The sequence below is a fragment of the Opisthocomus hoazin genome, chromosome 2 (genome assembly GCF_030867145.1).
Source record: "Opisthocomus hoazin isolate bOpiHoa1 chromosome 2, bOpiHoa1.hap1, whole genome shotgun sequence".
In the NCBI taxonomy this organism is placed as follows: Eukaryota; Metazoa; Chordata; class Aves; order Opisthocomiformes; family Opisthocomidae; genus Opisthocomus; species Opisthocomus hoazin.
The window spans coordinates 74,357,708-74,384,435 of NC_134415.1; the positions used below are offsets into that span (position 1 = coordinate 74,357,708).

Here is a 26,728-nt window from a genome sequence, read left to right on the forward strand (position 1 = left end):
TTCATCAAATATAAATGCTAGAGGAATACATATACTGTGGGAAAGGGCAGAGTCTTGAAGTAAAGCAATTTTTTTTTCCCAACTGAAAGATAGTCAGTTCTCTCTAACACTGGAGGAGAAAAGTATAAAATATGCAACAAAAAATGCATCTACAGTAGCTCTCGGATAGAAGTTCAGTTTTTTTCTCTTTGGTTTTCCCTATATTTATTCCTTCTGTCGTTTTTCCTTATATCCGGGAGGGAGTTCCTTTCTTGTGTTTTGACCTGATATTTCAGCCATTAGAGTACTTTGATTGTCATCAACACAGGGATCAATATATTATGATAGATAATTATAAATGACAATATACATTTTTGTTGCACAATGACATTTGTTACAAGAGGCATATATTTGCCAGCTTCTGTGAAACAGCCAATTATTCAAATTGCACACAAGAGAAAGATTTCAAAAATCAGAATTGTTCATACTCACACTTCTATGTGGTATTTTATTTATGATCCTTCTAGTCTGCAATTTGCTTTGTTATTGATGGTATTTCCTTAATATACTGGTTTGAGAGAAATAATGGTTTTGTAACACTGGATTGAGACTCGGGAGGTATTAAATTAAAATCCATGTTTATGGGTTTTCCTTGCAGTCTTGGGCAAATTACGTATTTTCTCAGTTCTTTGCTTTCAAATATATATAAAAATGAAGATAATATTACTTCTTTTTTCCCCATCTTTTCATCTGTTTTGACTGGAAGCTCTCTAGGGCCAGGACTTTTATTAACTGTAGGTATGTACAGTGCCTCTGTAGACAAGGCTTCAAGATGCTAAGCAATATCTGCTTATTCTTTCATACATCTGGAAACGCGCTATCACTAGGGAAGAGACATAAGTCTCCTTTTACTTCCCATACCAAAAAAAGTGGTGGCATTAAAAAAAATACAGCCCTGGCTCAGTGCAGATTTTTTTTTTTTTCATTAGAGAGAAAAGTCATACGTGGTGATTTGAGGGAGGGTGTGATCTCTGGTGGTAGTAAATTTGACGACCAAGTATCCTCTGCTAAGAAAATCCTTTAATTTTGTAAGTGCAGATTTGGATGCAGTCAGCCTCATTTTCACCGCTAACGTGGTTTCAGCTTCAGAGCAAAAGGTGGATTTTAAATTAGGTTTGAGTGCATTTGAGGCTATAACGTAAGAACAGTGATACTGTAATAGCTTAGCCATTAGGTTGACAGCCAAAAAGAGAGAACAAAGTGTCTGATAATATGATATCAATTCATCTTTACCATGAAAGGCATTTTGAAGCACCTCAAAGCTGCTTCAGTCTTCTACTTCCACTGGTTTAATAAAGTCACGTTTTTCTTTTAAATACATTCTTACACAGGGTAAGCGCTAGTGCATAGACGCGTGTGGTAAAAAATGCGCTTTTGCTCGTCCAGCTGTTCTGGAAGCCGCTGCAGGTAGAACACCCCAACCATGGGGTGACAGTCACCCATGCCAGTGGGGCTGTGAGCACATTGCCTCCCCTCCACCCGGAGTGCAGTGGGGGCACGTCGATCCCCTCCAAAACCAGAGAGTCCGAGCGAGCCCAGTGCCTTGATGGCTGGCACTGGGCTGCTCCTGCTAAGGCTGAAAGTTCGCCTCCCGCCGACGTGAGCAGAGCTGGAGTGAGGCACGCTGGGAGGTCTCCCTTGCCTTACACCGCCCCGTGTCAGCTGCACGGTGGTGGGGTGCCTGGGTGCTCCTGACCCCACCCGAAAGCCCCGCGGGTGAAGAGCTGCCAGCTGCTGGCTCATCATCGGGGCCGAGGGCCAGAGGCGCTCCGAGGTGCCTGCGTGCGGGGTGCGGCAGCGTGGCTGTGTTCAAACTCACGCCTTGGCTACCCCGGGGTAACGACCTGCTCGGGTGCAAAGGCTGTCGCAGGCATCCTGAGGTCCCAGCGGGGAGCAGAAGTGGTGATGGCCACCATGCTGCTCGGCTGGTGCTCCCTGCTCGGGACGGGGCTGTGCGAGCAGGATTGCCTGGTCAGCAGCAGCTCCAAATGCGGCAGTATCGATGACGGGGTCTGAGCTCTGCGCTATATGACTAGATTTAAATGACTAGATTTAAAGTACCTATCATCTTAATATTTTTTAGTAGTACTAGTTCTTAAGCAGTCCAAGCATCTTATCTCTCGAGAGTATCAGTTTGAGAGGGCCAAATGATCACTAAATAGGTGCTGGATTTCGCCATGCTGCTGCTTGAATGCTACGTCCGGCGTTTTCTGAGCAATGGCATTCGTGCTTTCTGTTTTCTATACCGAAGTACATCTGTGCCAAAGCTGAAAGTGTACATGCAGCGTGTGGAGGTACAGCTCGATGTTGCAATGTAGCTTGCTCAGAAAACAGCAGGGAAGTTGCAGTCTCACAGAAACTGCAGACTGTTTGGGCCCCATTGAGATGCCAGGTTCTTCACCGGAGTAACTAGCCTGTTTTGAAATCCATCCTGATGTTGGCTTTATTGCTATCGATCCCTTACTTATCTAAATTAAAGCTAATTTAAGTGTCTGCACAAGCTGCAGTCTTTCTTTATGAGTAAGCCTACACGATTTGGGCATTCTGAGTCTGCTTCATATTTTTGTAGATTAATTTCCCCCGATGTTTTCAGAATCTTTTTAAGACTATGCCAAAGGGAATGGCATGATTATCCCTGGCCGTTCGGTCCAGCATATACCCACCAAATTCTGAAAGAGCGATGTGCAGGTTTGATGCCTAATTCAATATCTACCGCTATCCAGAAACCACAAATGAAAATATATGGCAAATTATAGTTCATTGTGAAAAGCTGAAATTTGTTTATCTAAAGCTTCGGGTTATTTCTTACATTGTTCTGCAACTCGTATTAAAAACAAAGAGTTCTTTCTATTAGAATTTTTGTAGCAGCTTACATTGTTTTATGGCTTAAGTTAAAAGCAATGACTAAGATGTCAAACTAGATTTAAAAACTTTTTCTGCTTGCCATGAATAAGATGCGCATTTGGCTGACGCCATTTAAAGAAGAGTTTATTTCTAATGGGATAAGGGACAGAGATAGTCTTGAGTACCAGAGCATAATACAGATGTATTTATAAGGCCATCAGAGAGATTTATAAACTCTAGAATTTGCACAAAAAGGCAAGTGAATGTATTTTTAATGCAAGTTATTTTTCTCTTTTGAAAAGCAGTGCATAAAATGTCCTGTTTCACATAATGCAGGAAGTAAGAGATCTTCTTAAACTGGTTTCAATGGACAGAATGCAACATTTAGTTACAGAACAAATGTGTACTCAGCTTTTAGTCATATTTTGAGGATGCAGTTGCCCACAGAATAATCCATCAGTCGTTGGAAGTATCCAGGGCAGGAACCATCCCACTCTTTTCAGTTGCCACAGTTGATCTCGGAGATGCAACTGAGTAGGTTTAGTAAGAGAAGATGATAATTTAGAGCAAAAATGGACCTTGTGAGTTCACTTACATCTAGTCTAGCAACAGTAGTGTCACAAGCAACCGCATCAAATCCTCCCCTCTTGAATGTGTCAGCCCCCATTTTCTATGTTGAAGGGCAGTTTTCCCACTGCTCGTGTTAACAGGTTGTCTCACACTTGATGTCCAGTGGTCAGGTGTCTTTTCCAAATTTTCCCATTACATTTTTTTATGGCCATTGCTGCAAGCTTTCTGCATCTTAAATATTTCTTCTCTCTCTTTCTGACTCTGCCTTCGTGCCCTCCTCATTGTATATCTAGAGAAGCGGCATATCTGAAGGCTGTAAAGAGAGCAGTGATTCTGCCCAGAAGAAGTTCACAGCAAGAAGGAGAATCCCTCACCAGCACTTCCCAAGCACTCTGGTTCAGTGTAGCCCGCGGTGGCCCCATGCTATCGGAGAGGTAAAGCTGCTGCCATCTGCAGTTTTACCTGTAGACAGGGTAGTTCACTTTTAGAAACTTAAACTGTTTATTTTTCTTACTTGGTAACAACTGCTCGGAAGATTGTACCAAGAAAACTAGTGATCTCTGGAGAACCTAGCAGGTGGAAATAGAAACAACAGAAACAGCAATCAGAAGAATATGTGTTACGAAGCAGTGCCACGGCTGTTCTCTGCCAGATTTCAACAGCGCTTCTGAAAGTCAGCCTGCTGCTAGGCTGGATTGCGCAATGAAGGAGAGCAGTAACCTTTTGTGGGTATGAAAAGGCGAAAAAGTCAATTTTGGCCTCAGGATTTTGAGTATTCAGACAGAAAATATCTAGGATCACTTAATTTTTTTTTTTTTGGCACATTGCGAACTTTTGAGACTAACCTTGATATACTCAACTATATGGTTTTGATTTTGTTTTCACTTTGCTTTTGATATATTAATTGTCAGCATTACGCAGTGAATATTTTTAAGAGCTGTGGAGATTTCAGCCTTTCGGATAAATAAAACAAATCCACGTAGACTCCTTTCTCATTGAAATGAGGGAAAGAACAAAGTGTTGTTAGCAAACTGAAAACATGATATTGGCAGGCAGACCCTTCTCCTCTCCAGAGCTTCGTGAGGGTCAGTTTAGCTGTGGCGACAGTCTGGTGGCTGATCTGCGCTGATTGCAGTTTCCATTAAGTTGCTTGAAGTGGTTTGCTTTGTGATCGTAGCGATCTTAAAAACTGCATAACCGATGTGGACAATGACAGAACTGCAGCAACTGAGAACAGTTTGTCATACTGGGTAAAGCCAAAAGTATATTAATGAATTGAACATTCAATATTTGAGCACTTCTTGGCATTGAAGGAAATACGTAAATAGGGCAGGCGGTGTGGTGCAAGAGGAGCCCGTCTTCAGAATGAAACAGTTGGTGCAGGGGACCCAGCATTCCCACTGCAAACTTTTTTTTTTTTTTTTTTTTTTGAGGGAGAGGAGGTATTGTCCATAACTTCAATGTGTAAAAATGAAGAAATATGCAGTTTGTTTACATATTTTGTCAGCTGTCATGTTGAAAATATTTATCACCCAGCTGCACTGGTGTTCTGCATGTAGTGATAGTATAGCTGGATTGTGTAGGAACACAAGATTTATCACACTTAACAGTCGAGAATGTCCAGAGGACTCGCTGCTCCTTTTTATTCTCTTTGCTGTATTTCCCCTCTTGACAGAAGTTTTGAGGCTCTCTACAACCGCTTACAGAAAGCGGCAAGACTGGAGACAGGCTTCTGCAGGTTTTTAAGTTGTTAATGATTTACTTATAACTGCACAATGTCTGTATTTTGGGCTATAGAAAGTACTTATTGAAATGTTTGCCTGTTTATGGACTGTCAGGAGAAGCGGCAAGTTATAATGTTGTTAGAACTCTTCAAGGAGGATTTTGACTAGAAAAGTCCTGCGAGAGAAATTGTCCCCTTTTTGCTCGTGGCTTTGCTCTTGTTGTCAGAGCAGCCATGTCCTTCTTACTTGTACTATTTTTGACAGCAAAAAAGCTTGTGAGAAGCAATAAATATTCTAGAATATGCAGGAAATACATAAAGTAACATTTTGAGAGTGACTTGCTTTGATTCACGCCATTCCATTAATACCGTTTTAAGACTATGAATAAATCTAGCCTTCTGGTAGCAGACAGCATTAAGTACATATTTACTGCAAGAGCACTGGGGCTCTTAGAGACACTAATAGATCTATACAAGGGGAAAAAAAGCATAAATAGGTTTTCAGACAAAAGAAAATTATCGGCTTTCCCCTGGAACTTAGTCATCTTTTTAGTGATCAGATGGGTAGTTATCATAGCAGTTAAATGCTTGCCAGGGTTTCAGTTTTGAAAACTTGGGCATCTCCATTATATGTATTCACATTTCGTTTCACATGTAAGCAGTAAGTGCCTTACTGCTTTCAAAATGTTTCTTATGTATTGTGTTTAAACAAGTGAAAGTTATTCTGTGTTCAGATTTCAGTTCTGATTTTTAAAGTGCAGTTTAGTAAGCAGTGAGGACCTCAGGATAAGAAGACGCCACTTTTCTTTGGCAGAAGTATTTAAATTAATTGTAACAAGGGCTTGAATTTCCTACTCCATCCTAGTTTTTCTGACTGCGTGCTTTCACATAATTCATGCATCTTGTAATACATATTTAAAACCTGCATGAACGACATTTAAGAAAATAGAATCAATTAATAAATATAAAGTTTTAAAAAAAAAATTTGATGTTTTTCTGCCATCTCCAGAATAGCTGTAATAATCTTCAACTTTTTATAATAAACTCTTCAGAATTTTGGATAAAGGATAAATTTGACGAATTATGACAATTGCTGAGGAAAAGTATCTATTGCATCAGCTCGACTCAACAGAGGGAAGTAACTTAAAGTCAAGAAAACAGGCAATTGACTTATAAACTCACAGCATGCAAACCCGCAATAATCTTGACCTGCCTGTGTGTGCTGTTTCAAAGCAATTAAATGTATTGGTGCAAGCTGTAAATATTAAAACAAACAGGTAAGCAATAGACATTATACATCTTTGAATTACTGGAAATATCACATGGTAGAATTCTCTTTCGTACTCAGTATTGCTTCAAATCGTCAAAATACTGTTTATGAGGAACATTCCTAGGGGAAGAAAAACATATTAAAAGTTTGGACTGAGATAATTTATAGTGCTTTGTTGTAAAAAAGCCTGCAGAGTTGTAATTATCCCCAAAACAAACATTATAAAGCCTGGAAATTTAGAACTAGGATCATATTTTTGAAGTTTCGTATTTATGAAGTTATGGAAATACTAACTGTGACTTGCAAGACAGTTTTATCTCCAGCTACAGTGACATCTTGAGGTGGGAGATGAAACACCTGGGTTTTGTTGTGAAAACAGTAGTCATTTAAATTCATTAATCATAATTGAAGAGTTATTGCAAAAGGAGAGGTAAAATGCCTCAGTGCTAGAGGAAATAGAACTGCAGTTTTGTATTGCATTTTGAGGTTTGTAATTTGTTGTCCCTGCTCCTTTAGCAGAGTTAACTTTTCTGTGGTCTGTGTTTATTTTGAACATTTTTCCTAAGGAGCCTCCATCTGTGCTCTGTAGGCATCTCTGTTAATATTTTTATTACCTGACAGCATAACCCACCAAGAGAATACCCTCTATTAAAAATATGCTTGTTGACTGGGGTTTTTTTACTCATTTGAACAGTGGGATGACTGCAGTTCTGTATACTCTGTGCTTCTCTAGAAGCGCTCCAGTTCAACGTCTGAAACAACTGACAGGGTAGATGCAGGCCTTCCCAATCACAAAATCAGGCCGGCGGTTGAGGAAGGGGGGTGGTGAAGACAGTGTTTAAGCTGTGTGAAAAGCTTACAGGAGTGAAGAAATGAATGAAGGACAGTGGGTATTTGTTAGGAGGGTCCAGTGCTGCTTCATCTTGCAAGAGTAAGGACTGGCAATGTCATGTAAAGGTTAAGGAACAGGCTGATAAGCAAAGAACGCGAAACGTATCGCCGTAAAAAAGGGAGCAGGAGGGGGAGGAAATCAGGTTGGGAAAAAATGAGGAGTTTCTCTTTTGTACTGTCAATAACAGAGATTACACACATGCCATGTGCAGTCCTGTAACCTAAACAACTCATAACGTCTCATTCACTGCAGTTCTTCCAGTGTGACAGATAGGCAAGGGCATAATTTTAACATGCAAACTCATGAGAATGATGCCAGGAGTAATAGGAGGTGCACTTGAGTCACAATTCAAACTGTAATAGGGACCGTTAGTGTTTCTAATTGAGTGCTCAAGCATTTTTACAGTTGTTGTATAGAAGGAATAATTTCCCACAAGATGGGGAAAAAAGTAATTTAGCTGAAGGCTTTATTGCAGGGAGGACTGTAAACAGAGCCTTACATAAAAGCACGAAAAAAAAAATTGCCAGGAACTGTATCGGCCGTAAAAGTTAGTCTGACTGTAAGAGCTGACAGGTACACTACCAACCGTATGCCGTATCAGCATTACATGCAGTAAATTTATTTCTTTAGATATCTGGCAAATGTTGTTTATTTTCCTTTATTTTCCCTTCCTTCCTCTCCTGTTTTGTCCACTGCAGGCTAAAGGCAGGTTGTCTCAATTTTTATTTTTTCTATTTTTTATTTTTAGTCACTCCCAGGTAGCATCTGCTCTTGCTCCGTTTGGGAACATACGTTTGCAGCCACTTCTTCTTTGCAATCTTTTATGTTGCACAGTCTCTGTGCTTTACCTCGATGGAAAGAAAGAAATTGCTATTTGAATTGCAGAAATACATTCTGGAAAACAGTAAATTGAAATTTCCATTTACTTAAGAGAAAAACTGTACCAGTTACAATTATCCATCAATCATGTATTTGCAGCTAATCAAAGACTACATTCTTCTAGCTTTATGGATTATTTGCAGATACGATATATTGGCTGATATTGAGAATAATCATTACAGTAAAATTAAATAGTAGTCTCTATAGTGATAAATATGACATCACCTGATCCATAAGCAGTGCAGGAAGGAATAATTTGTAGGTAGGGACCAAGCTGTAATAGAGCTGCAATTCAAATAAATGTGTAGATCATTACATCAAAATAAGAGTAAATTGATTCTAAGTATGAAATTCAGAATTAATTCTACCAAACAGAGCTTTTCACTTGGGTGGATCTTTGCCACCAATCTACCTATTCTCCTGCTATAATAACTTGTTTAGTAGCTTGATTTCCCTGCCAGAACTGCACGCACAGCGCTGCAGACAGCATTTCCCTGTGGGATTGTAACCCTACCTTTCCATCCTACTGCTCACGTTTGGAGACCCTTATTATATCTTCATTTAAAGTGATGATGGTATTTCTTCCTCATCCTAGTACTTTCTCAATTTTGCGTTCAGGTTTTTTTATACCTAAAACAGTTGCCCATGTGTTCCAGCTAGTGATTTAGTCCTGATCAAGCTTATTTAAAAAACGAATGTCTTTTGGAAAGTTCAGTCCAACCTGATGGCACTTACAGCCTTTGTGGAACTCACTGAAAAATATTTTGATGTGCTGCTCACAGAAGTACGTACCATTATATTATAACAAAAAAAAAAATTAAAAATGTGAATGGCAGTTGTATGAATTTCCAATAGATGGATGATAGATGACACTTTGGCAGTTTGGATATAGATTCAGAACTGATAATTGAAAGAGAACTGATTTTTGTTTATTGTTTACTGTGAAAATATTTTATTGTACAAATGCATAATATAAGCATACGTTCCAGAATTGGTACTTTGGCAATATATGGAAGTAAATTCTGAGATTAAACTATAGTTAGGTTAGACTTGTGGGGAAAAGGAAGGTTTTACTATGTCTGAATGCTGCAAATACTGTTACCGATTCAGGAGTTCAAAATTTCAATGGATGCATGCATCAATAGTTAATGTTGGGGAGTTTCTTTTATGTTCTACTCATGCAGGTTATACTTTTTTTGTTTTAATCAAAAAGCATTTGCATTTTTGAGTGCTTCTAAATATGCTGATTTTTTATTAGGTGGTGTTTTTTTTTTATGTTGAGTTCCTGAAAGAACTGGAACAAACCTAACAAATTCACTATAATCTGACACTTGGATGCCGTGCTGGAATTATTCCAAATTTCGTACAATTTTGATACTGCAAATTTGTTAGCAAGCCTTTGGAGGATGTTGTTTCAGGCAAGTGGTGGTGTCTCTGTTCTCAGTCAGAGGGTGGATGAATAGTGCTGAGAGAAGGGAAACCTATTTCTGCTGAAAACAGTTTGTCTAGCTCAGACCAAAAATGGCCTATGAAGTAACTTCTCAGAATTAGTTGAAGCTTTTGACAGTCCCACTGTAAGCTCCCTGGCCGTGGTTCTGTGAGCTCTGCTTTTGCACCACCCAGTACCACGAAAAGAGCTGCTGGCCCTCGGGGAAGAGGTGCTCCTCTGCCTCTTCACGCCTTACAGAGCTCTTCAGTTGAGGTCAGTTTGCCTAAATCATCCAACTTCTACAAACTGTGACTTCAAAAGCACGTAACTTCAAATGAAGTTTGGGCTTAATGAAGACAGTATTTGCTTTCCTGTCTTCCAGAATAAGAGTGTGTTGTGTGCCAATAGACTTGCAAGGTCTACACACTTGGGCTTATGGCTTCTAAAGGTTATTTGGATTTTCTGTCTAGATAGAAATAGTTACCTAGCATGCCATTAATAAAGGCGTAGGTATTATCTACCACTCAGGGACCCATGATTCTACAAAGTACGACGAGACAATTTGAGAGTCTGTAATATATCTAATAACTACCTAATAAAAATAGCTTTAAATAAGACGTTTACATAATAAAAATAACTTTTAATAGGCATATGTACTAGCTCTTAATAGGTCCCATTTATAAAACCAAGATGATTTGCTTTACTAAATATGAATCATTAATTTGGAAATATATTTTTATTTTGTGACATTCTTAGCATCAATTAACATAAATTTGTTCGTTTCTTAGCACCAGTTTGTTCACATAATTCAAAATTTCCCAAGCGGAAGTCATCTTTTTTCAGCCTGAACTTTAATCTTGAGCCAAAAGAGGGGAAAAAAAAACTCTAAAAGACTAATTGGTATCCCAAAATCTATTTTCATACTACAAGAATCAACTCTGGTCTAGTTACTATAGTTCTGAAGGTGCCTGATTACTGTTATTTCTGTCAGGTACAGTAAAGCTTCATTCTGTCGTTCATTAGTTCTTTACTTAAGAAAAATGCAATCTAGGTAAATTTAGTTATCAATCTATTTTTACGTTTGTTTATTTTTTAAATAAATTCTGACTCAACAGCTAAGTGACCAGTAGAGTTATCAACTATTGCCACAATTGTTGATTTGGTGAGATGGGGATATCATGCTGAAAGGTTTAATGAAATATCATTAAATTAAAAATTTTTCATTTCTGAACTCGCTTTTAGGTAGCTTAGTTTTTAGAATGCCTAAGTAGTCAAAAAGCTATTTCCCACAAAATTGTTGTGTGTTTTTAAAAATGTGGCATCCTATTACAAAGTATAAACCATTTAATAAAAATGCAGACTGAACCTGAAAGGTTCTGGAAGTTTTCTGATTATTTCTATCTTCTCATAAATTTTGCCTGTTTATGTATTAATGCATTTGTAGCAGATTCTTTGAACCCTGTTCTGTCAGTTCTTTAATTATAAGTTCAAATATTCTATACCCAAATGAGCATAAAATGCACATTTTAAAGAGCATGATTTCTTAAAAAAGTACCTAGATATTCCTCTACTAGGTTCCCAATCTGACAGAAAAGCTTTTTTATATGCACTTGGAATACACGACCACCAATTAGCTTGACAGCAACTCAGCCTCTGTAGTTCTTTCATCTTCCACAGTGGGGTCTGTGGTTTGGATGCTTAAGGAAATTGTTTTCCCACCTTTCCCCTTTCATATTTAATTCCTCTTTTTATAGGTTAAATTATGCAGGATTTGTTTAAAGTACGGGTATTTTCATTGTTTACTGCTGCTTTAAAATTTAGGTATGCTTTTCGGTAGGTACTAATGCTAAAAACATACAATCAGGAAGGAAAGACAGGGATAGAGGAGCTTTCCTGAGCCAATAATGGGTCTGGAGGTGGGCAGAAAACATCCTTACTAAGTGCTTTGCACTAATATTAGTGGAAAAGAAAGTGTAATTTTCAATCTGACATTCTTGGCACAAAAAACTACTTAGTAAGTAAAACTTGTATGATTACTCTGCTGATGCTTCTAATTTAGAGAAGATTTTTCATACTTATAAAAACAACCTTTACAAATGTTCAAGTGAGAAGAAATAACCGCAATCAATATCTTCTCTTTATAACACTTTTTTTTTTTTTAAATCCTGGCTTTTTTTTAATGGTTATCTATACTGATATTTTATTCATGTATTTACTCTTGTATAATGCATGTTGAGTACTGTTTCTGGATCTCATGATTTCAATAGAATAAACCAGAGCACTGCTGGATAACTGAATGTGTGATAGCATTGTTCATCTCCTCTGCATTACCCTTTAAAGACTAGTAGCTTACTTTCTGTGTGGTCTTCTAATTTCTGTGCTCTGCTGCATCTCCTCTATTATGTTAATTCTGTTCCTCTCTAAGGGAAGGTTGTTTTCCTGGATCTCGTAATCACTGACTGTAAATTGCTAACAGCACCAACTTCTAATTCTCTGTAGCAGATTTTTATGTTTTTATTCTGCTTACGTTTTTTCCAAACCCTATTCTTGATTGATAACTACAGAGGAATTCAGTCGGGGGGGGGAAACTCATCGGACTTTGGGAATACCTTATAGACTCAGAGGCCTAACATCATTCAGTGCACTCACTGAGCCACGTGTTTTGAGTATGAGCTATGTCTGTGTATAATTGACATGAAATTATATGGATAACCACATGCTCTAAGTCAGAAGTACAATAGGAAGTATAGAAGCTGAAGCAATGTCTAATCACCATTAAAAGTGAAATTACCTGAAATTGCTCAGAGTAGAAAGGGAAAGAAATAAATAATTTTAAAATGGAATTGTATTTTTTAGGGAATTCCAATATTTTTATGAAACGCACTGTGTAAATTGCTCAAAGTTGTAGCAAAATTAATCTTTGTTACTGAGGTATGCTAATCTGTATTGGCTTGGCTGCACTTTGAGGTTATGCTAGCTCATATTGTCCATTTTACTTTATAAGCAAGGCTATATGGAGAAAACCCAACCAACATACAACTTTGTGTTTGTCCTTCATACTTTACCAAATGGTACCAAAGGGTTTGATATCTTGTTGAAGATGCCCCTGCACACTGCAAGGGGTTGGGCTAGATGACCTTTAAAGGTCCCTTCCGACCCCAGCTATTCTATGATTCTGTGAAATCATTTACTTTTGCAGGCCATGGAGACCCACCTCATTCGCAAATCAAGCGGGGGGCTGACATACATTGCCGAGTGGAAGGGCGGACTGCTGGAACACAAGATGGGACATCTCACTTGTTTTGCTGGAGGCATGTTCGCTCTTGGAGCAGACGGAGCACCTAAAGACAAGACGGGCCATCACATCGAGCTTGGTGCTGAAATGGCTAGGACTTGCCATGAATCCTATGACCGTACCAGTAAGTACTGCATTGCATTGTTTCGTTTCAGAGCTTGACTTCATGAAGGCAGCCAGCAGTATTTTTGTGTAATGCTGAATGAAAGTTGTATGATGGTGTGAACTCTTCATCCTTTCTGAGCACATGCTGCTTTGCTCTAAAAGTAACTTTAAGAATGGCTGCTGTGTATTATAAATAATTTCTGTGCAACTGAATCATATCTGTTCACTCTAGTGTTTAACATGACAGCTTTTTTTTCACTTTGCCGATTCCTGTATAGCCTAACAGAAATAAGAGAGGGAACCTGTTCATTTATGCATCAATATAGCTATTAATCATGTTTTATGCATAAAAATGTATTTTCTTCTCAGTTCCGTTGGTACAATGCTGCAAAGAATAGAATTGCACAAAGAAAGTGGGTTTCTGTGCAGGAAATTTCTTTGGATTTTTTCATCTTCTTATAAAAATAATCCTGGCAGCATTTCAGGTCCCATAGTGTATTTTCCAGTTTGATGTAGAAAAGTAAATAGCCTTGTCTTTTAAGCAAAATTTCACATGTTGCTAGTTATGTGAAGTCTTCCAGAATGCAAATGTTAGCATCACTGTTCAAACTGGATCTGCTCTTTAAGGCATTGATGAAGAACAGCTCTCCTACTCTGAATTATTTACAAGCTATTAAAAACAGGAGCTGCTGCAGTATCTCTCAGAAATTATATACTTTTTGGGTAACCTGACTTTGTGCCACGTGAAATGATAGTTCATTTGGTAGGTTACATAATTTGAAACCTCTTTTAAGGCCTTTATTTTAGCATGTGTTTTTATATCGGCTAGGCATGAAACTGGGACCAGAAGCCTTCAGATTTGACGGTGGTGTTGAGGCCATTGCTACAAGACAAAATGAGAAATACTACATCCTCCGACCAGAAGTCATAGAGACCTACATGTACATGTGGCGGCTCACTCATGACCCAAAGTACAGGCAGTGGGGATGGGAAGCTGTAGAGGTAATGTTGTAATGGGACTCTTTTCTTATTAAATCCTAGTGTCTTGTGAAGTGAGCTATTGAGTGATATCTGGATATTGTTTAGCAGTTGGAGGGCAAATATTTATTTTAAATGGATAATATCAACTCAAATTTCCAGAAATTCATTTACTAAATAGATGAACTAAGATCATTTTGACAAAACCAAATACTGCTGATATTTTACATTAGAAAAATACCTTGTGATTTATCCTTCTTAAATACTTCTCAGATCAGGGTCATAATTTGATGTCCTGCTCAAGATGTTAAATATTGCTGCTTATGAATGGAAAGTGCAAACGTGTGAAATGTGATCCTTGGACATGGAAATAAGTTTTGTGAAGTGTATTTTCAACAGTAATTGCACAAAGCTGATTTTAATCAAGGTGATGAAGGCCAAGATGAAGTAGTAGATAGTATTAAGCATTTTAAAAGTGGGTCGCATTCAGAAAGCATAGGTTATCTGGACTGAACTCCATTAACGATAACAATCTCTTCTAGATTTAAATTTCTGCGTCCCACTAGCCTTTAAGCTTCAGCCAGTCATGCTGAATCTAGTTGTGTTTGTATAGCACGAGCCTTCCAAGGGGGCAGCCAGTCTATACTGCAGAAATTGGCTTGTCAATTCGATCGTTTCCCTTGTTTCAGTGGTTAATCACTCTTACAGTTAGAGATCAGAGCCTTTGGATTTACCAGGTTTCATCTGCCATGTATAGGTCCTTATTACACTTCTAGAGTTCACTTATTTTCTCCTCACATTGATGTTGCTCTTCTACATTATCTGCCTTTCACTCTTACTTTGGGATTTCTAAGCAGACTGAGATCTTACAGGAGATACAGGAGGCTGAAGAACATTATTTTTGTGGCTCTGTAGACTTAAGAAAAATGCAAATAAAAGAAGAAAACAAAACTCTGTGCAGTATTTTGTTCACAGTGACCTCTCCTTTGCAGAGTTATTGCTTTCCAGGATTTGAAAAATGTCCAGTTTGTGCATTTGCCCAACCCCTCTGGTTTCTAGGCCTGTATGATTATAACTGTCTTGGAGGGGCATACACCGCTAGTTGTAGAAGGTTGCTCTGTACTAAGGGAAGAACATGTAAACTTGTGTCATGCAATTTCTTATGCCTACCAGGGATGAGTCCCTGAGGGACCCTACAAGAGAGCTGTTACTGGGTTATGACTCCATATACCTGGCTGTGACATGACATCTGCAAGTTACCTGGCTCACCCAACAGCAGCCAAGATCTGTAATTGTATTCAGTATTCACTGTGTGAGATACTGAGCATATTTCAAATGTTGTGCAAATGTTGTTGAGTGTTGTGGAAAAAGAACATTTCAAGTTTGGTAATTAGATAGTCTTGAAGACTGAGATTTATCATAAAATCTATTTTCCATAAAAAAATAGCTGCTAGCGTTAACTATACTTCTACTCTCTAGCTCCTCCTTGTCTGAATATTCACAGCAATTCTAGATCTGCAGTCAACGCTGTATTCAGCTGGGTAGACTATAGTTATTTAGGACATTTTATTTGCCTCCCTCAGGTCTTGGCTCTATTGGCCCTGAAACAATATGCTTCGGAGTTAATGATTCCAAAGCAATTTAAAAAAAAACCACCTCTAATTTAGAGTGCTGTTCACTTACTTTCTTCTTCGCTAACACCACCCATAGCCACACGTTTTACTATCGGAATCTTCCCAGGCAGATTATAATTGGAATATTTACAATGGCTGTTTGTGGAAGTTATCCCACCAGGCTTCAGCAATGCCAAGTGTTCCTTCTCCAGGAGGTGTTTTTCCTGACTCATTGTTGCTGCCCACACTGATAACATTGTTATAAACAATTGAAATGTTTTCCTTATTATTATACTTTACCCTGTTGGTTCAGTTTGTTTGTGTTTATTTCAAGTTTGTACACTCATTTAGCGCTCCCCATGTGTTTCTTGTTTAACATTCTTGTGGTTGTTCTTGTCTGGCTCTAACGTGGTGGATTACAGCCCATGTGTGGGAGATGCTGCTGGTCCCAGTCTGCACAGACCCGTCTTCTTCTGTCCTAAGGTGCATCTGAGAGTTTCACAAAAAAAAAAAATCTTACAGCTTCACAGAAGTTATACAGTCCGTTGTAGGTTTCAATTTTTTTTTCTTTCTTCTTCCTTGCTGTTTATAGCCCATACAGCTCCACCTGATACTGCATTTTTGTTGTTCCAGCATGTGTCAGGATAGCTTACACAACTGTTTCATAAATTCTGCTCCCTCTTGTACCAGAGGGCACGGCCCTTCATCCACTGTTCTTGGGGAAGTCCCCAGCCGCTGCTTGTGGTTGGTTTCATTACCAACACCTGTTGTACAAGGAGGAACCTGAGACTGGAACAAGAAAAAAGGGGGAACAGTGAGACCATTCGATGGTGCCCAAAAAAAGTTGTTCTTCAGGTGTTTCGTGTCCATTTTCAGCTCATGACGCTGGCAATAAGAACTCAGTAGGGTTGTTTTCCAGTGCCCTTTTCTAGACTAAAATCTGTGCTTTAGCCTCTCCCTTTTTTCTTTGGAAACTTGCTTTGCTGCTTTGAGTCCAAGATCATTCTGTATGTACTTCAGCAGTTGGAGAAAATGCAGTTATGACCAACAGCAATATTCACTGTTACTAAGTCAGAAAGGTTTTATCAGCTTAGCTCTTGAAAGTCTCCCTTTCTGCATTATAAATGCGACACATATTTTCAATTCACAGCACTTCCTTTGTTTTTTTCCCTTTATGATACTTTGAGACTGTCAGCCAGTTTTCACTCTGCTTGATGTTTTCCATTACTATAGCATAACTGATCTTAGCCACCCTCATTTCCTGAGAGCTGCTAATTTAAAATGTATTGGATTGTTTCTTCCCACCCACCCCTACCCCCCTGTCAGTGGGAACATTACTGTCCTCTGAAACTGCAGGTGTGGGCACAAAAGGCCATTGCTGCCAGTTAAGGGAGAGTGACAACCGGGAGACTTTTTGTCGTACTAATGCCACACACAGATGTCCTGTTCCTTTAGTTAAGTGGAAAGTAGCTTTGAGGGGCAAGATGCTTCACATTTGCATTGAGTAGATACCACCAGATGGCTAACATGGTGAAAGTCAACCTCGTAGTCTATATCATAGCAGTGTGTTTGGGTACCTATACCGTATCTCCCAACAATGAACTCATAAAGAAGGCTCTAACTACATGTTAGAGCACATAAACCCCAAATGCAACTTGCTTTTATTTTACCTCACCCTGTTTTGAATGCAGATGTTTCCTTGAATAATAGCCTTATTCTTCAAGTTTAAGTTCTCCTTCTGCTGTGCTTTGGAAAACATAATCTTGTGTTTGACATTGAAAATCCAGACACAGATTCAGCATTTTGAATTCACCGCAGGTTGAAGTAGACAAGAGGGAAGGAGTACCAGCCAGGGGAAATTACGTGTTTCAACTTAAGTATATTTGTCACTTAGTAAAAGTGTCCAGGAAAATTAAAGAACCTAAAGACACATAACAAAAGACAAATAGGCCTGTTATATTTTAAAGGATCTCTCCTGGAGAAAAATCCCTTTTAAATATACATTAGGCAGCTTACTCTCCAGTGAAAACTATGGAGAGCCTGACATGCAAGCTAAATATATGCAGATAGCTACAGGGACTCCAGCAAAAACAAGGACGTTTAGGATATCTGCTCACAGCAAAACACAGAACTTGAACAGCCTTTAGAGCAGGTGGAGGTGATGGATACCTTGATAATTATTGGTGACGGTTAGTCCCATCTCTCATCAGAAAATGCTTATTCTGCCTGTTTGCTTGTTTCTTCTGCCATTTCATAGTGCTTTGCTGTATGTGGTTTGCAATGCAGCATCTTTCCCTAAATTAAATCTGCATGTCCTGTAATCACTTGAGTGATATTTGTAATAACTTCAGAAGCAGGAACTAATTGTCTGATGGGGTTGGAACCTTTCGTCTCTCCATCAGCATTTTGATAAAGCTCCAGGCGTTTCTGCCTGAAAGTTGTTGCTCCAGTACCTGTCGTCACAGCAAGCCCTGTGTTTCAGAGCACTGTGGTCCTGAGTAAATGTAGTAATCCTTCATGCTTACCATCATTTTCATTGTGAGAAGTTATTTAGGGCTAAAGATAATTTTCTGGATCTGTTTTTGAATAATGAGTTGTGTTCTCGATGTAATCATCTTAGATTCTCTTCACTCCTTTATTACACTGCGTCATACCAGAGAGTTATCATAAAACAGGATAAGAAAAATGAAGAGGCTAAGAATACTTTTGACCTTGTTAAATAGGTCAATTATAAAAAAAAATAATGAAGTAATATTTTAAAAAGAATTGATAAAAGAACTACTATTCAAATAAGATATTGGATAGCAGTATATTTAAAGAAATTATGGCTCATACATAGACATACAGGTACCACATTTCTAATGCAAACACCTGTCAAAAATAAAGAAAAGCAGCAAAGTTTATTAAATAGTGTAACCGTGTATACCTTCTACACTTCCAGCACCAGGTACATGTTTTTTGCCCTTCTGTATACACCCTTCATCTGATCGTTTTTCTCCTTCAGTATTGGCTGGTCACATAGAAAATTCCTGTGGGCAGAAAAAAATTATATTTTTAGGTGGTCTGTGTGCTCTTTTTCATCGTAAAACAGGAATCAGTCATCTGGTTTACACCTTTTGACTGAATACACAGTCTGGAAAGTAGTTAGAGAAAAAAATATTCTTGCATCTAAAACATGTTGCATTAAGTCCAGCCACATACTACCTTTCTATCTACTCCTGTGCAACAGATAAACCTTTTTCAGAAAAGTATCAAGGAAAAATAGTACCTACTGCAGAAAAGAAATTCAGTCATAGCACAATATCAGAGGTTTCCTATTGAAAAATAAAATAATTGTAAAGAGAAGCTAAACAACTTATACAGAAAATGCAGAGTTGCCTTTCCAAGCACCTTACCGGAAGTAAGGAAAAGATTGGTCTTTATCATGGCATTCAATTCTAGCACAATAGTTTTAAGCACTAAAACATGACCAAGAAAGGTATATGTGACTGGATCTCTGAAGGATCTATAGACAAACCTGTGACAGAGAGGTTATTGTTATTCCTGTTAAAAAGAGGAAAAAGAAATTATACAAAAATCCAGAAAACTGCTTTGTGTTCACTTCTTTTGTTATAATTTTGCTTCTCTTCCTAAATAGACATGTGTGCCTGTCTTTAAAAAAAATGAGATTTCTATCGAGATCTTTATCTAGTTTTCAAGTCTATCGCAAATTTTGGATAATTGTTTTTTCAGCTAGTTTTATTGTCAAAGAAAAACTGACAGATGATTAATTTTGACCATCCCACTTTTTTTTTTTCTTCCCCCTCTTTAGGCACTGGAAAAACATTGCAGAGTAGATGGTGGCTATTCTGGCATTAGGGATGTTTACAACAATCATGAAAGCCATGATGATGTGCAGCAAAGTTTCTTCCTTTCAGAGACACTCAAGTAAGTTAAGAAAGTTGACTTTCATTAATATGAAGTAGTTCTATGTATCATCTTTACAGATAAATATTTATCGTTAGTACCCTTGACATTCACATAACAAAATCTGACAGAAGTAGCAGAGCTTTTCTTAGGTGACAAGAAGGCAAATTGCCTTTTTTTTCCTTCTAAATCAATAAAATAAATTTTAGGACATCTGGAAATTATCTTTTCTTCTCTTAAAGATACTTGGTAGTCTTTGTTGAGAAATTACATCTCCTAGCTCTGATGGGATCTAATTATATATGCCAACACTAGTGAAACAAATTGAGTAGACAGACGACTTATCAGGCTCGTATTGCATACTTTTATTTTTAAAACTACAGAAAAAGAAAAACAAAGTCAACTGGCATGGTAAGCTTGCATGGCAAGAGACGAAACCAAAGCTTTCATTATCTATCACCATCTCCTAAGTTTTAATGAAATAAAGGAAGTTTTGTCTTGGTCCCTTCAGTTTTTCTTTGCTGCGCAAGAGAGTTGTAAAGACTAGAAAGAAGCCATCATGCCATTACATCAGAAAGTGTAATGCTGAAGTAAATGAAACATCACAAATACATTTATGTACATCCTGGTACTTTTTTGAAATAGTGTGCTGCCTCTTCTATAGCTTTTAAATTGGTCTATCAAAATTAGAGCAGCCTTCAGGAAAGGATGGTAATGGAGGAAAAAATAAAATTTCATTTGCTAAGCAGACTTTATCTCTAAGCAGACTTCAATAATCATGCTACAATAGCTACTACCCTGTATCAGGACAATAAATAAAATGTTGGATTTGTTCATTGTTTAATGCTGGTTTTAGTGGACCCTATCTTTATAAATGGCTGCCCAAGCTCCTGCTCTAGCGCTAGTTTTCTTTTTTGAAAATCCGAAGACAGACGTTGTTCTCAGAAGTAAGACAGGATTGGACTACAATAGTTTCATTCCTACACCTTGATACATATGGCCATTCAGGATACAAAAATTACTGTGGTTGTATATTATCAAAACAATATGTAATAAAATTACCAAGGATGAAACGGAAGTGAACTGACATTTAACCTTGACAGCCTAAACTTCTTTGTCCTCTATCAGGACAGAGGCCTTCATTTGTTGGTCTCCAGTTGCTGTTGCCCTTGTGTCCAATCTGATTTGAGTAGCTCCAAAGCTTGGTGCTAACCATTGTGATGCTGGGACTTACTGGTGTTTTGTGTCTGCTCAGCTGTTTCCATTGATGCATTCATCTAAGGAAATCATGTTTTCCTGAAAACTACTGTAGTTTCACTTCCCTGATGCGGTCACTTTTCCTTCTTTTTTTCTTGCCAGGTACTTGTATTTGCTGTTTTCTGAAGATGATCTTCTTCCATTCGAACACTGGGTCTTCAACACAGAGGCTCATCCTCTCCCTGTTCTTCACAAAGACGATGGAAATACAGAAGAAAACCAGAAATAGATGAAGATTAAGTTATACTTTGTTTCATTCCTTATGTTTCTTTCCAGGACTTGGGCACATTATTTGATTTAAATTCCTGAGTTAAATTTTTAAATCAAGTGTTTTGCAGTCTATTTTATTTAACAGTAAATATTTATGAGTGGAGCCCAACTGATTACGATAAAACTTCATTCCTCTTATCCAGCTGAATCACTTCGAGGAGAAATAGGACATCTCGTCAGATTTTGTTAGGCTGCAGTGTCATCTTGGCCAAAAAGAGCAGGGGGTCTGCACATTACTTGTTTCCTGTTATGCTTTTAATTTGACTGCAAAATTCTTTTCTCCTCTGTGAGGAGATGTCTGCTTTAAGCTGTAATATTTTGCCATGTTGCAAAAAGCCATATTGAATTAAGTATAAAAAGCTTTCTTCCTTTTTTTTTTTTTTGTTCTATGTTAATTTGTTTTATGTGTCATCCAAGACAAATCTTGTGACTGTGACAGCCTCTTCTTATGCGGGTCTATCGTTACTTGGTAAAGTATCTGATGTGTTTCATTGCCAATGAAGTCTACATAGGAATATTTTCATCTCATGCAGACACAACTCTGAAACTGCAGTATGCGTTGAAGTTAGTCTAAACTTAGTTTTTATGTATTTAGCACATTAGTTAGCAGACCTTAGTTTTTCAAGTTTTGATTAGAATGTTGTACTAGAATAAATTGTTTCCTCCCTTTTCCAAGTGGTGTTATTATCCCGTCTTTAGTCAGGCTAATACAGAGTAAAATAAGATAGTTTATATTAAGAAAGGGAGTCTTGCCTTCTTTATACATTTAGTCCAATAGCTTTCATTTGGTTGGATGGTTAAATGACAAAAAAAAATACTCAATGACATTTTCCTTGCAGCTGAAAATTATACCAGAGACAGTTTGTTTGGTTTTCTGAGACTTTCTCAAACATTCAGATAGGTTCAGACTTGACGGTTTATTGTCACAAAACAATTCAATGTATCTACATGAATAACATTAGATGTTCAGATGCCTTCAAAGAAAACTTGTCTCCTTAAAAGAAGATAATCATTCAGAGAGGACATCATCCAGTGTACAGCTGAAACTTTCTGAAAGCACGGAGTCTGTCTTTTCTAAGTGACAGAAACACAGTGCGCTTAAAACTACTCCCTAGATTAGAGGCCTGGCTTACTAAGAGAGGTAACAGCTCTGCCAAAAATGTTTTACTTCGTAGCATCACCAAAGGGAAAAAAATTAGGCATGATTAATTCTTGTTTCTACTTCAGCATAGTCTGGAGTGGTTTACATGATTATTAAGTCTACCTATGTTTTCATTTAATGACAGGATGACTTTCATATATTCTGAGCAGGCTGTAACACCTGGCTTCCCATTCTGAGAAAGCACGTTATTCACTGATTTGACTGCAGCAAAACAAATAAAATTAAAATAAAACAGTAATCTTCTGTAAAGGTATTTAGTAAGATAGCTCACGTGTCCAGCATAGCTTATCACAGCTGCGGAAGCACGTTTAGGCATTACAGACTACCTTTTTTCCATACTGACAGAGGCATGCAATGTCATTTTTCTTAGGTAGAGGCCAAGAGCAAAGAAAATAGAGAGCCTATGGCAGCAGTGCCACAGGAGCTGCCCAAGGCATCTGGGTAGGGGGCAAGGCAAGAGGCTTGTCAGCACTGCTGACCCTTCCATCGCAGGACTGGCGGCGCTGCGGGTTCATGCATGGGTGTTAGTAGGGGTGCCCTGCTGAGCACCCCCAGGGGAACCCAGAGCTGGGAGAACAGATACCAGCGTGGGTGCATCTGCCTCAGACAAAGCCTGCTTATGTGGAACCGGTGCAGTAAGGCAAGACTTTTTGCTTTACTGTTTGTTCATTGGGGTTTTTCAATTATTATTATTGTCTTTTTTTTTTTTTTTAAGTGTGGATTCCCTCGTGTCACAGTAACAGTTGTGTGAAACTGAACAAGCAAGGATGAAGTCTTGGCTCTCCTCTGTTGAAAAGCAGAACTCCTGCTGATTTTGGTACTCCAGAATCTGTATCGTTGAAGGACTATAATATTTCATTGTATTTCTTCAGAAACAGTATTTAGAAGGGAGCTCCCCGCCCCCCCCCCCCCCCCCAAGTAGCACAGAGAAATTATAGCTGTGGAATAAAACCAAAAATTCTTTTCCCTCTTTAACCAAGAAGTAATAATAATTACTTTTGTCTTAATTATCTTTTTTGGATCATCTGCTGCTGCCCACCACATGGTTGTGCATGTGCTGCTATGGGCCTCATATCAGTTAAATAACTACAATTAACTCAGACAAAAACCATCTTTAAGAAATGTGTTTTGTAAGCCTCTTTCTACCTGGTTTTCTTAACCACACTATGCTTTTCCCAGACGCATCTAGTGATCTTGCCATTACTTAGCAAGCTGCAGAAAAACAGTGGAGAAACAGACAGCTCTTCTCTACGTTTCAAAAGGCAGGCTACAAACACAAAACTCCTATATGCATTAGGTCCTGCGTACTTAAATATAACCATCATGACTGTTTCCTTGTATACAGACATTTAGTATGAATATTTTTCTTTTTTCTAGCTTGGGAGTTACAATGATTTCAAAGAGCACAAATTTGATGTGACTGGTATTGGTATTCAGGTTGTATGTACAAACTGCACTATACTGTACTTTTTGTAAACTAATGTAAGTAGACGAGAAGATTGTACAACGTGTAGATCTGCCAACTGTAAGAAAAAAACCCTTTTCATAAAAGCTGAGAATATATTGACTTTTCTTCCTTGCTTTTTTTTAGATAACCCCAAAACACCAAAGTTAGAGCAATCATTTTGAAAGTCAGTACTTGCCACTGCCACTGCTTGTTAGATTGCCGAGATGACGCGTTGTGTTTCACGCTCACTGAACTAGCTGCGTGGAAGTGGCTAGTGAGGGTCGCTTTGTGTTCCTAGTCATTCATAAGAGCAAAAGAGTTTGTGGGGAGGGGGAGCAATATCTTTGCATAAACACACTGCCTATACCGCTTCCATTTCTTTGTAGCATAACAATGCATTTAAATCCGCATATGTTAAGTCCTAAGAGGTAGATCACTTTCAATGGCACCCACATTGTTTCATGGGGAAAAAAAATGTTTTGATTGTTTGTGAGATAAGTATTGCATATGTGTTGGTTATACACAGATTTTTGAAATGCCCAATGGCTCACTGTTTCTATGGTGACTTCATCATACATATTATCCATTTCTATCACGCATTTAAATTGTTTTTGATTTGTACATAGTCCATTTAGTCTTTTCATCTTTATATAAACTGAAATTATGGAATACATAATAGATCAAGATGCTTAATTTTTAAGAACTTATATTTGTAAAAATTTCTCTATTGTGAATAAAGTCTTTTAATATATCTGTTCAATTTGTTAATAGTTTTTCCTGAGTGTGTTGCAGAAGTAACTACAGGAATCTGCTGCATAGTCTGGTTTGGCTGCTATACTGATGAATTTTTGTCAGCAGATTGGTTTGATATGAATTGGTACTCTGTGTACTTGTTACTGTACTATAGTTAATCAATGTTAGTCAGTGTATAGAATTGCTAACCACAGAAATAAATTCCTGGAAATTTTTGTCAATAAAATGTATTTTGGTAGAAAGTGAGCTTACTAATGAAGAGTGGGAAGCTGGGAAGTCAGAGGCAGCAGGCAGTAAGCGCAGTGAAGGTCAGTCACTCCAATTCACGTTCTGCACCATACAAGCAGGCTCCAGCTAAATGCCATTTAGGAGCAAACACGGGAGCGGAGATGACAAGGCTGTCACAGTGCCCAGCGTTACATGATCGTGTAATGAAAGATTATCGTTAGCCCATGCTCCAGAGCAGAGAGGAACAGTTGTCATAGGAACTGTAACTACATTTTGTGTCAGAAGGATGTGGCGGTAAGATCTCCAATCTAAATATTGAAATAGCAGCTACACCTCAGAGGTAACCTTGTTTTCTCTGTTTAGTAGAACACCTCGTCGAAAGGTGATAGTGAAATAAACTGCGATGATTTTACAGAACAGTCTCAGTAGTATCAATTTCTGTCAATGGACTTACTCATTAGACCTGCTTAAGAAGTCATTTTTGAGGGTGGCTCTTGGTTCTGGTGTCTCTTTTTCCCCCCCAGCATCGCTGCGAGTGTGCAGCTCTACAGTGCAATCCTTGGGGTCGTCAGCAGACAGTCCCCTCCCCTAGCTGATGCCAGGGCCACACAAAGCGCTGCTCAACAAGTTAAACACGAACTAATGCAAACCTTAGCACAGCACATTAGTCACAAGAGATGTAAATACAAGCATGGGTTAGAATTTCAACCGATTTGGCGTCTTAATTGGATGCTTGGTGCGATTTGTTTTCTGCAGGGGAAAAAGGAACTAGGACTCAGCTGACAATTAGTCAAGACAAACAGGATTTGCCCCGCCATCTGCATTGCCCTATGGCCTTGCTCTATCACAAGAGAAACTCACACTTGTATAAGAGCATCCGCTACAGAAACAGTCCTTCATCTGATCCACCTTAATCTTGGGATTAGTCTGTCCTCGTTGATCTCAAATGCAGGAGGAAAGATTACGCATCAAAAAGCAGTCTGCCGAACCCAGGAACTGGTCAGTGAGACTCAGAGTTCCTGTCTGAATGCTGCGAGAAGAGATGAAACACTGGGTTTTTCTCTCTCCTGCTTTTATGCACTCATACATGCACAAAGTTGTGGATGGAGCAAGTGGTGGCTGCAGACTCCAGTGAGAGCCCAGCAGGCTGTTAGCATTCAACAGTACCTCAAAAGCCAGCAGTTTGACCCTCCTTCCTCAGCTATCTGCTCTGCTATCTGCGCCAGCTCTCACCCTGCAATTAAAATCACCAAAATCAACCTTCCCTTTGCAAGCCTCTCTCTAAAACTTTCACATGCTCTCCAAGCTTTCTGTGCACACTTGGTAGCTGATTTGTGGCAGGTTGTCTGACTTTCACCGTTCCCATACTGACATTTTACAGGACATTAAAGACACCACTCACTATTGATATTTTATGCCTTCCCTTCAATTGTGCGTTGCTTTCACACCATCAATCAGAGTAGCACAGAGCTGCTATTAGTCTTGAGCACTTGAATTTAAAAAAAAAAAATAAAGTTGTCAGTGTGACTTTATAATACTGTCACATTCTGGCCACTGATTGATCTGCCAAGGAGCATCACCCTGTGACAAGGGGGACTTGCTGGTACTCCAGAAGCTCCAAGAGGTGCTATGGTTGGCAACACGTCTGACAGAAGAGCCCAAAGACCTTTCACTGCTTATCTCAGCCATGGAGGAGAGCTGAAGGATTCCGACACTGCAAACAGCAACCCTACAGTAGCAGCAGGTTAGGTGACGTTAAAAAGTTCATCAGCACATATCCAAAGAAGCACACAGGCAACATAATAGCCTGTCCCAGCTACTCACAGAGCCATGTGAGTGAGCCCATGAGAGGCCCACCTCCACAGTTCCAGAGGAGCACAGGAACAGGTGGGAACCCCAAGCAAAGGACTGGGAGGAAAGAGAGACTGCAGACCCCCTCACGGGGCTGTCCCAGGAGACTCTCAGCCCGGGGGTGCTGGCATCCACCCATCAGGGCGAGTCAATAGCAGCAAATCTCAAGAGCACCTTGGGGAGGGGAGGGCGTTGCCAAGGGGTATGCAGGGGAACA

General features: G+C 38.8%; 1 protein-coding gene across 1 annotated transcript in view; it reads left to right on the top strand.

Annotated features, from left to right (window-relative positions):
• MAN1A1 (mannosidase alpha class 1A member 1) overlaps positions 1 to 25,047 on the top strand; it is a 156,034-nt gene extending 130,987 nt beyond the window's left edge. The window contains exons 9-12 of the mRNA XM_075414151.1: positions 12,846 to 13,065; positions 13,876 to 14,048; positions 19,449 to 19,564; positions 20,903 to 25,047. Of these exons, the coding sequence (XP_075270266.1) occupies positions 12,846 to 13,065; positions 13,876 to 14,048; positions 19,449 to 19,564; positions 20,903 to 21,029 (636 nt within the window). The 3' untranslated portion in view covers positions 21,030 to 25,047. The remainder of the gene's footprint in view (positions 1 to 12,845; positions 13,066 to 13,875; positions 14,049 to 19,448; positions 19,565 to 20,902) is intronic.
• The last annotated feature ends 1,681 nt before the right edge of the window (positions 25,048 to 26,728 follow it).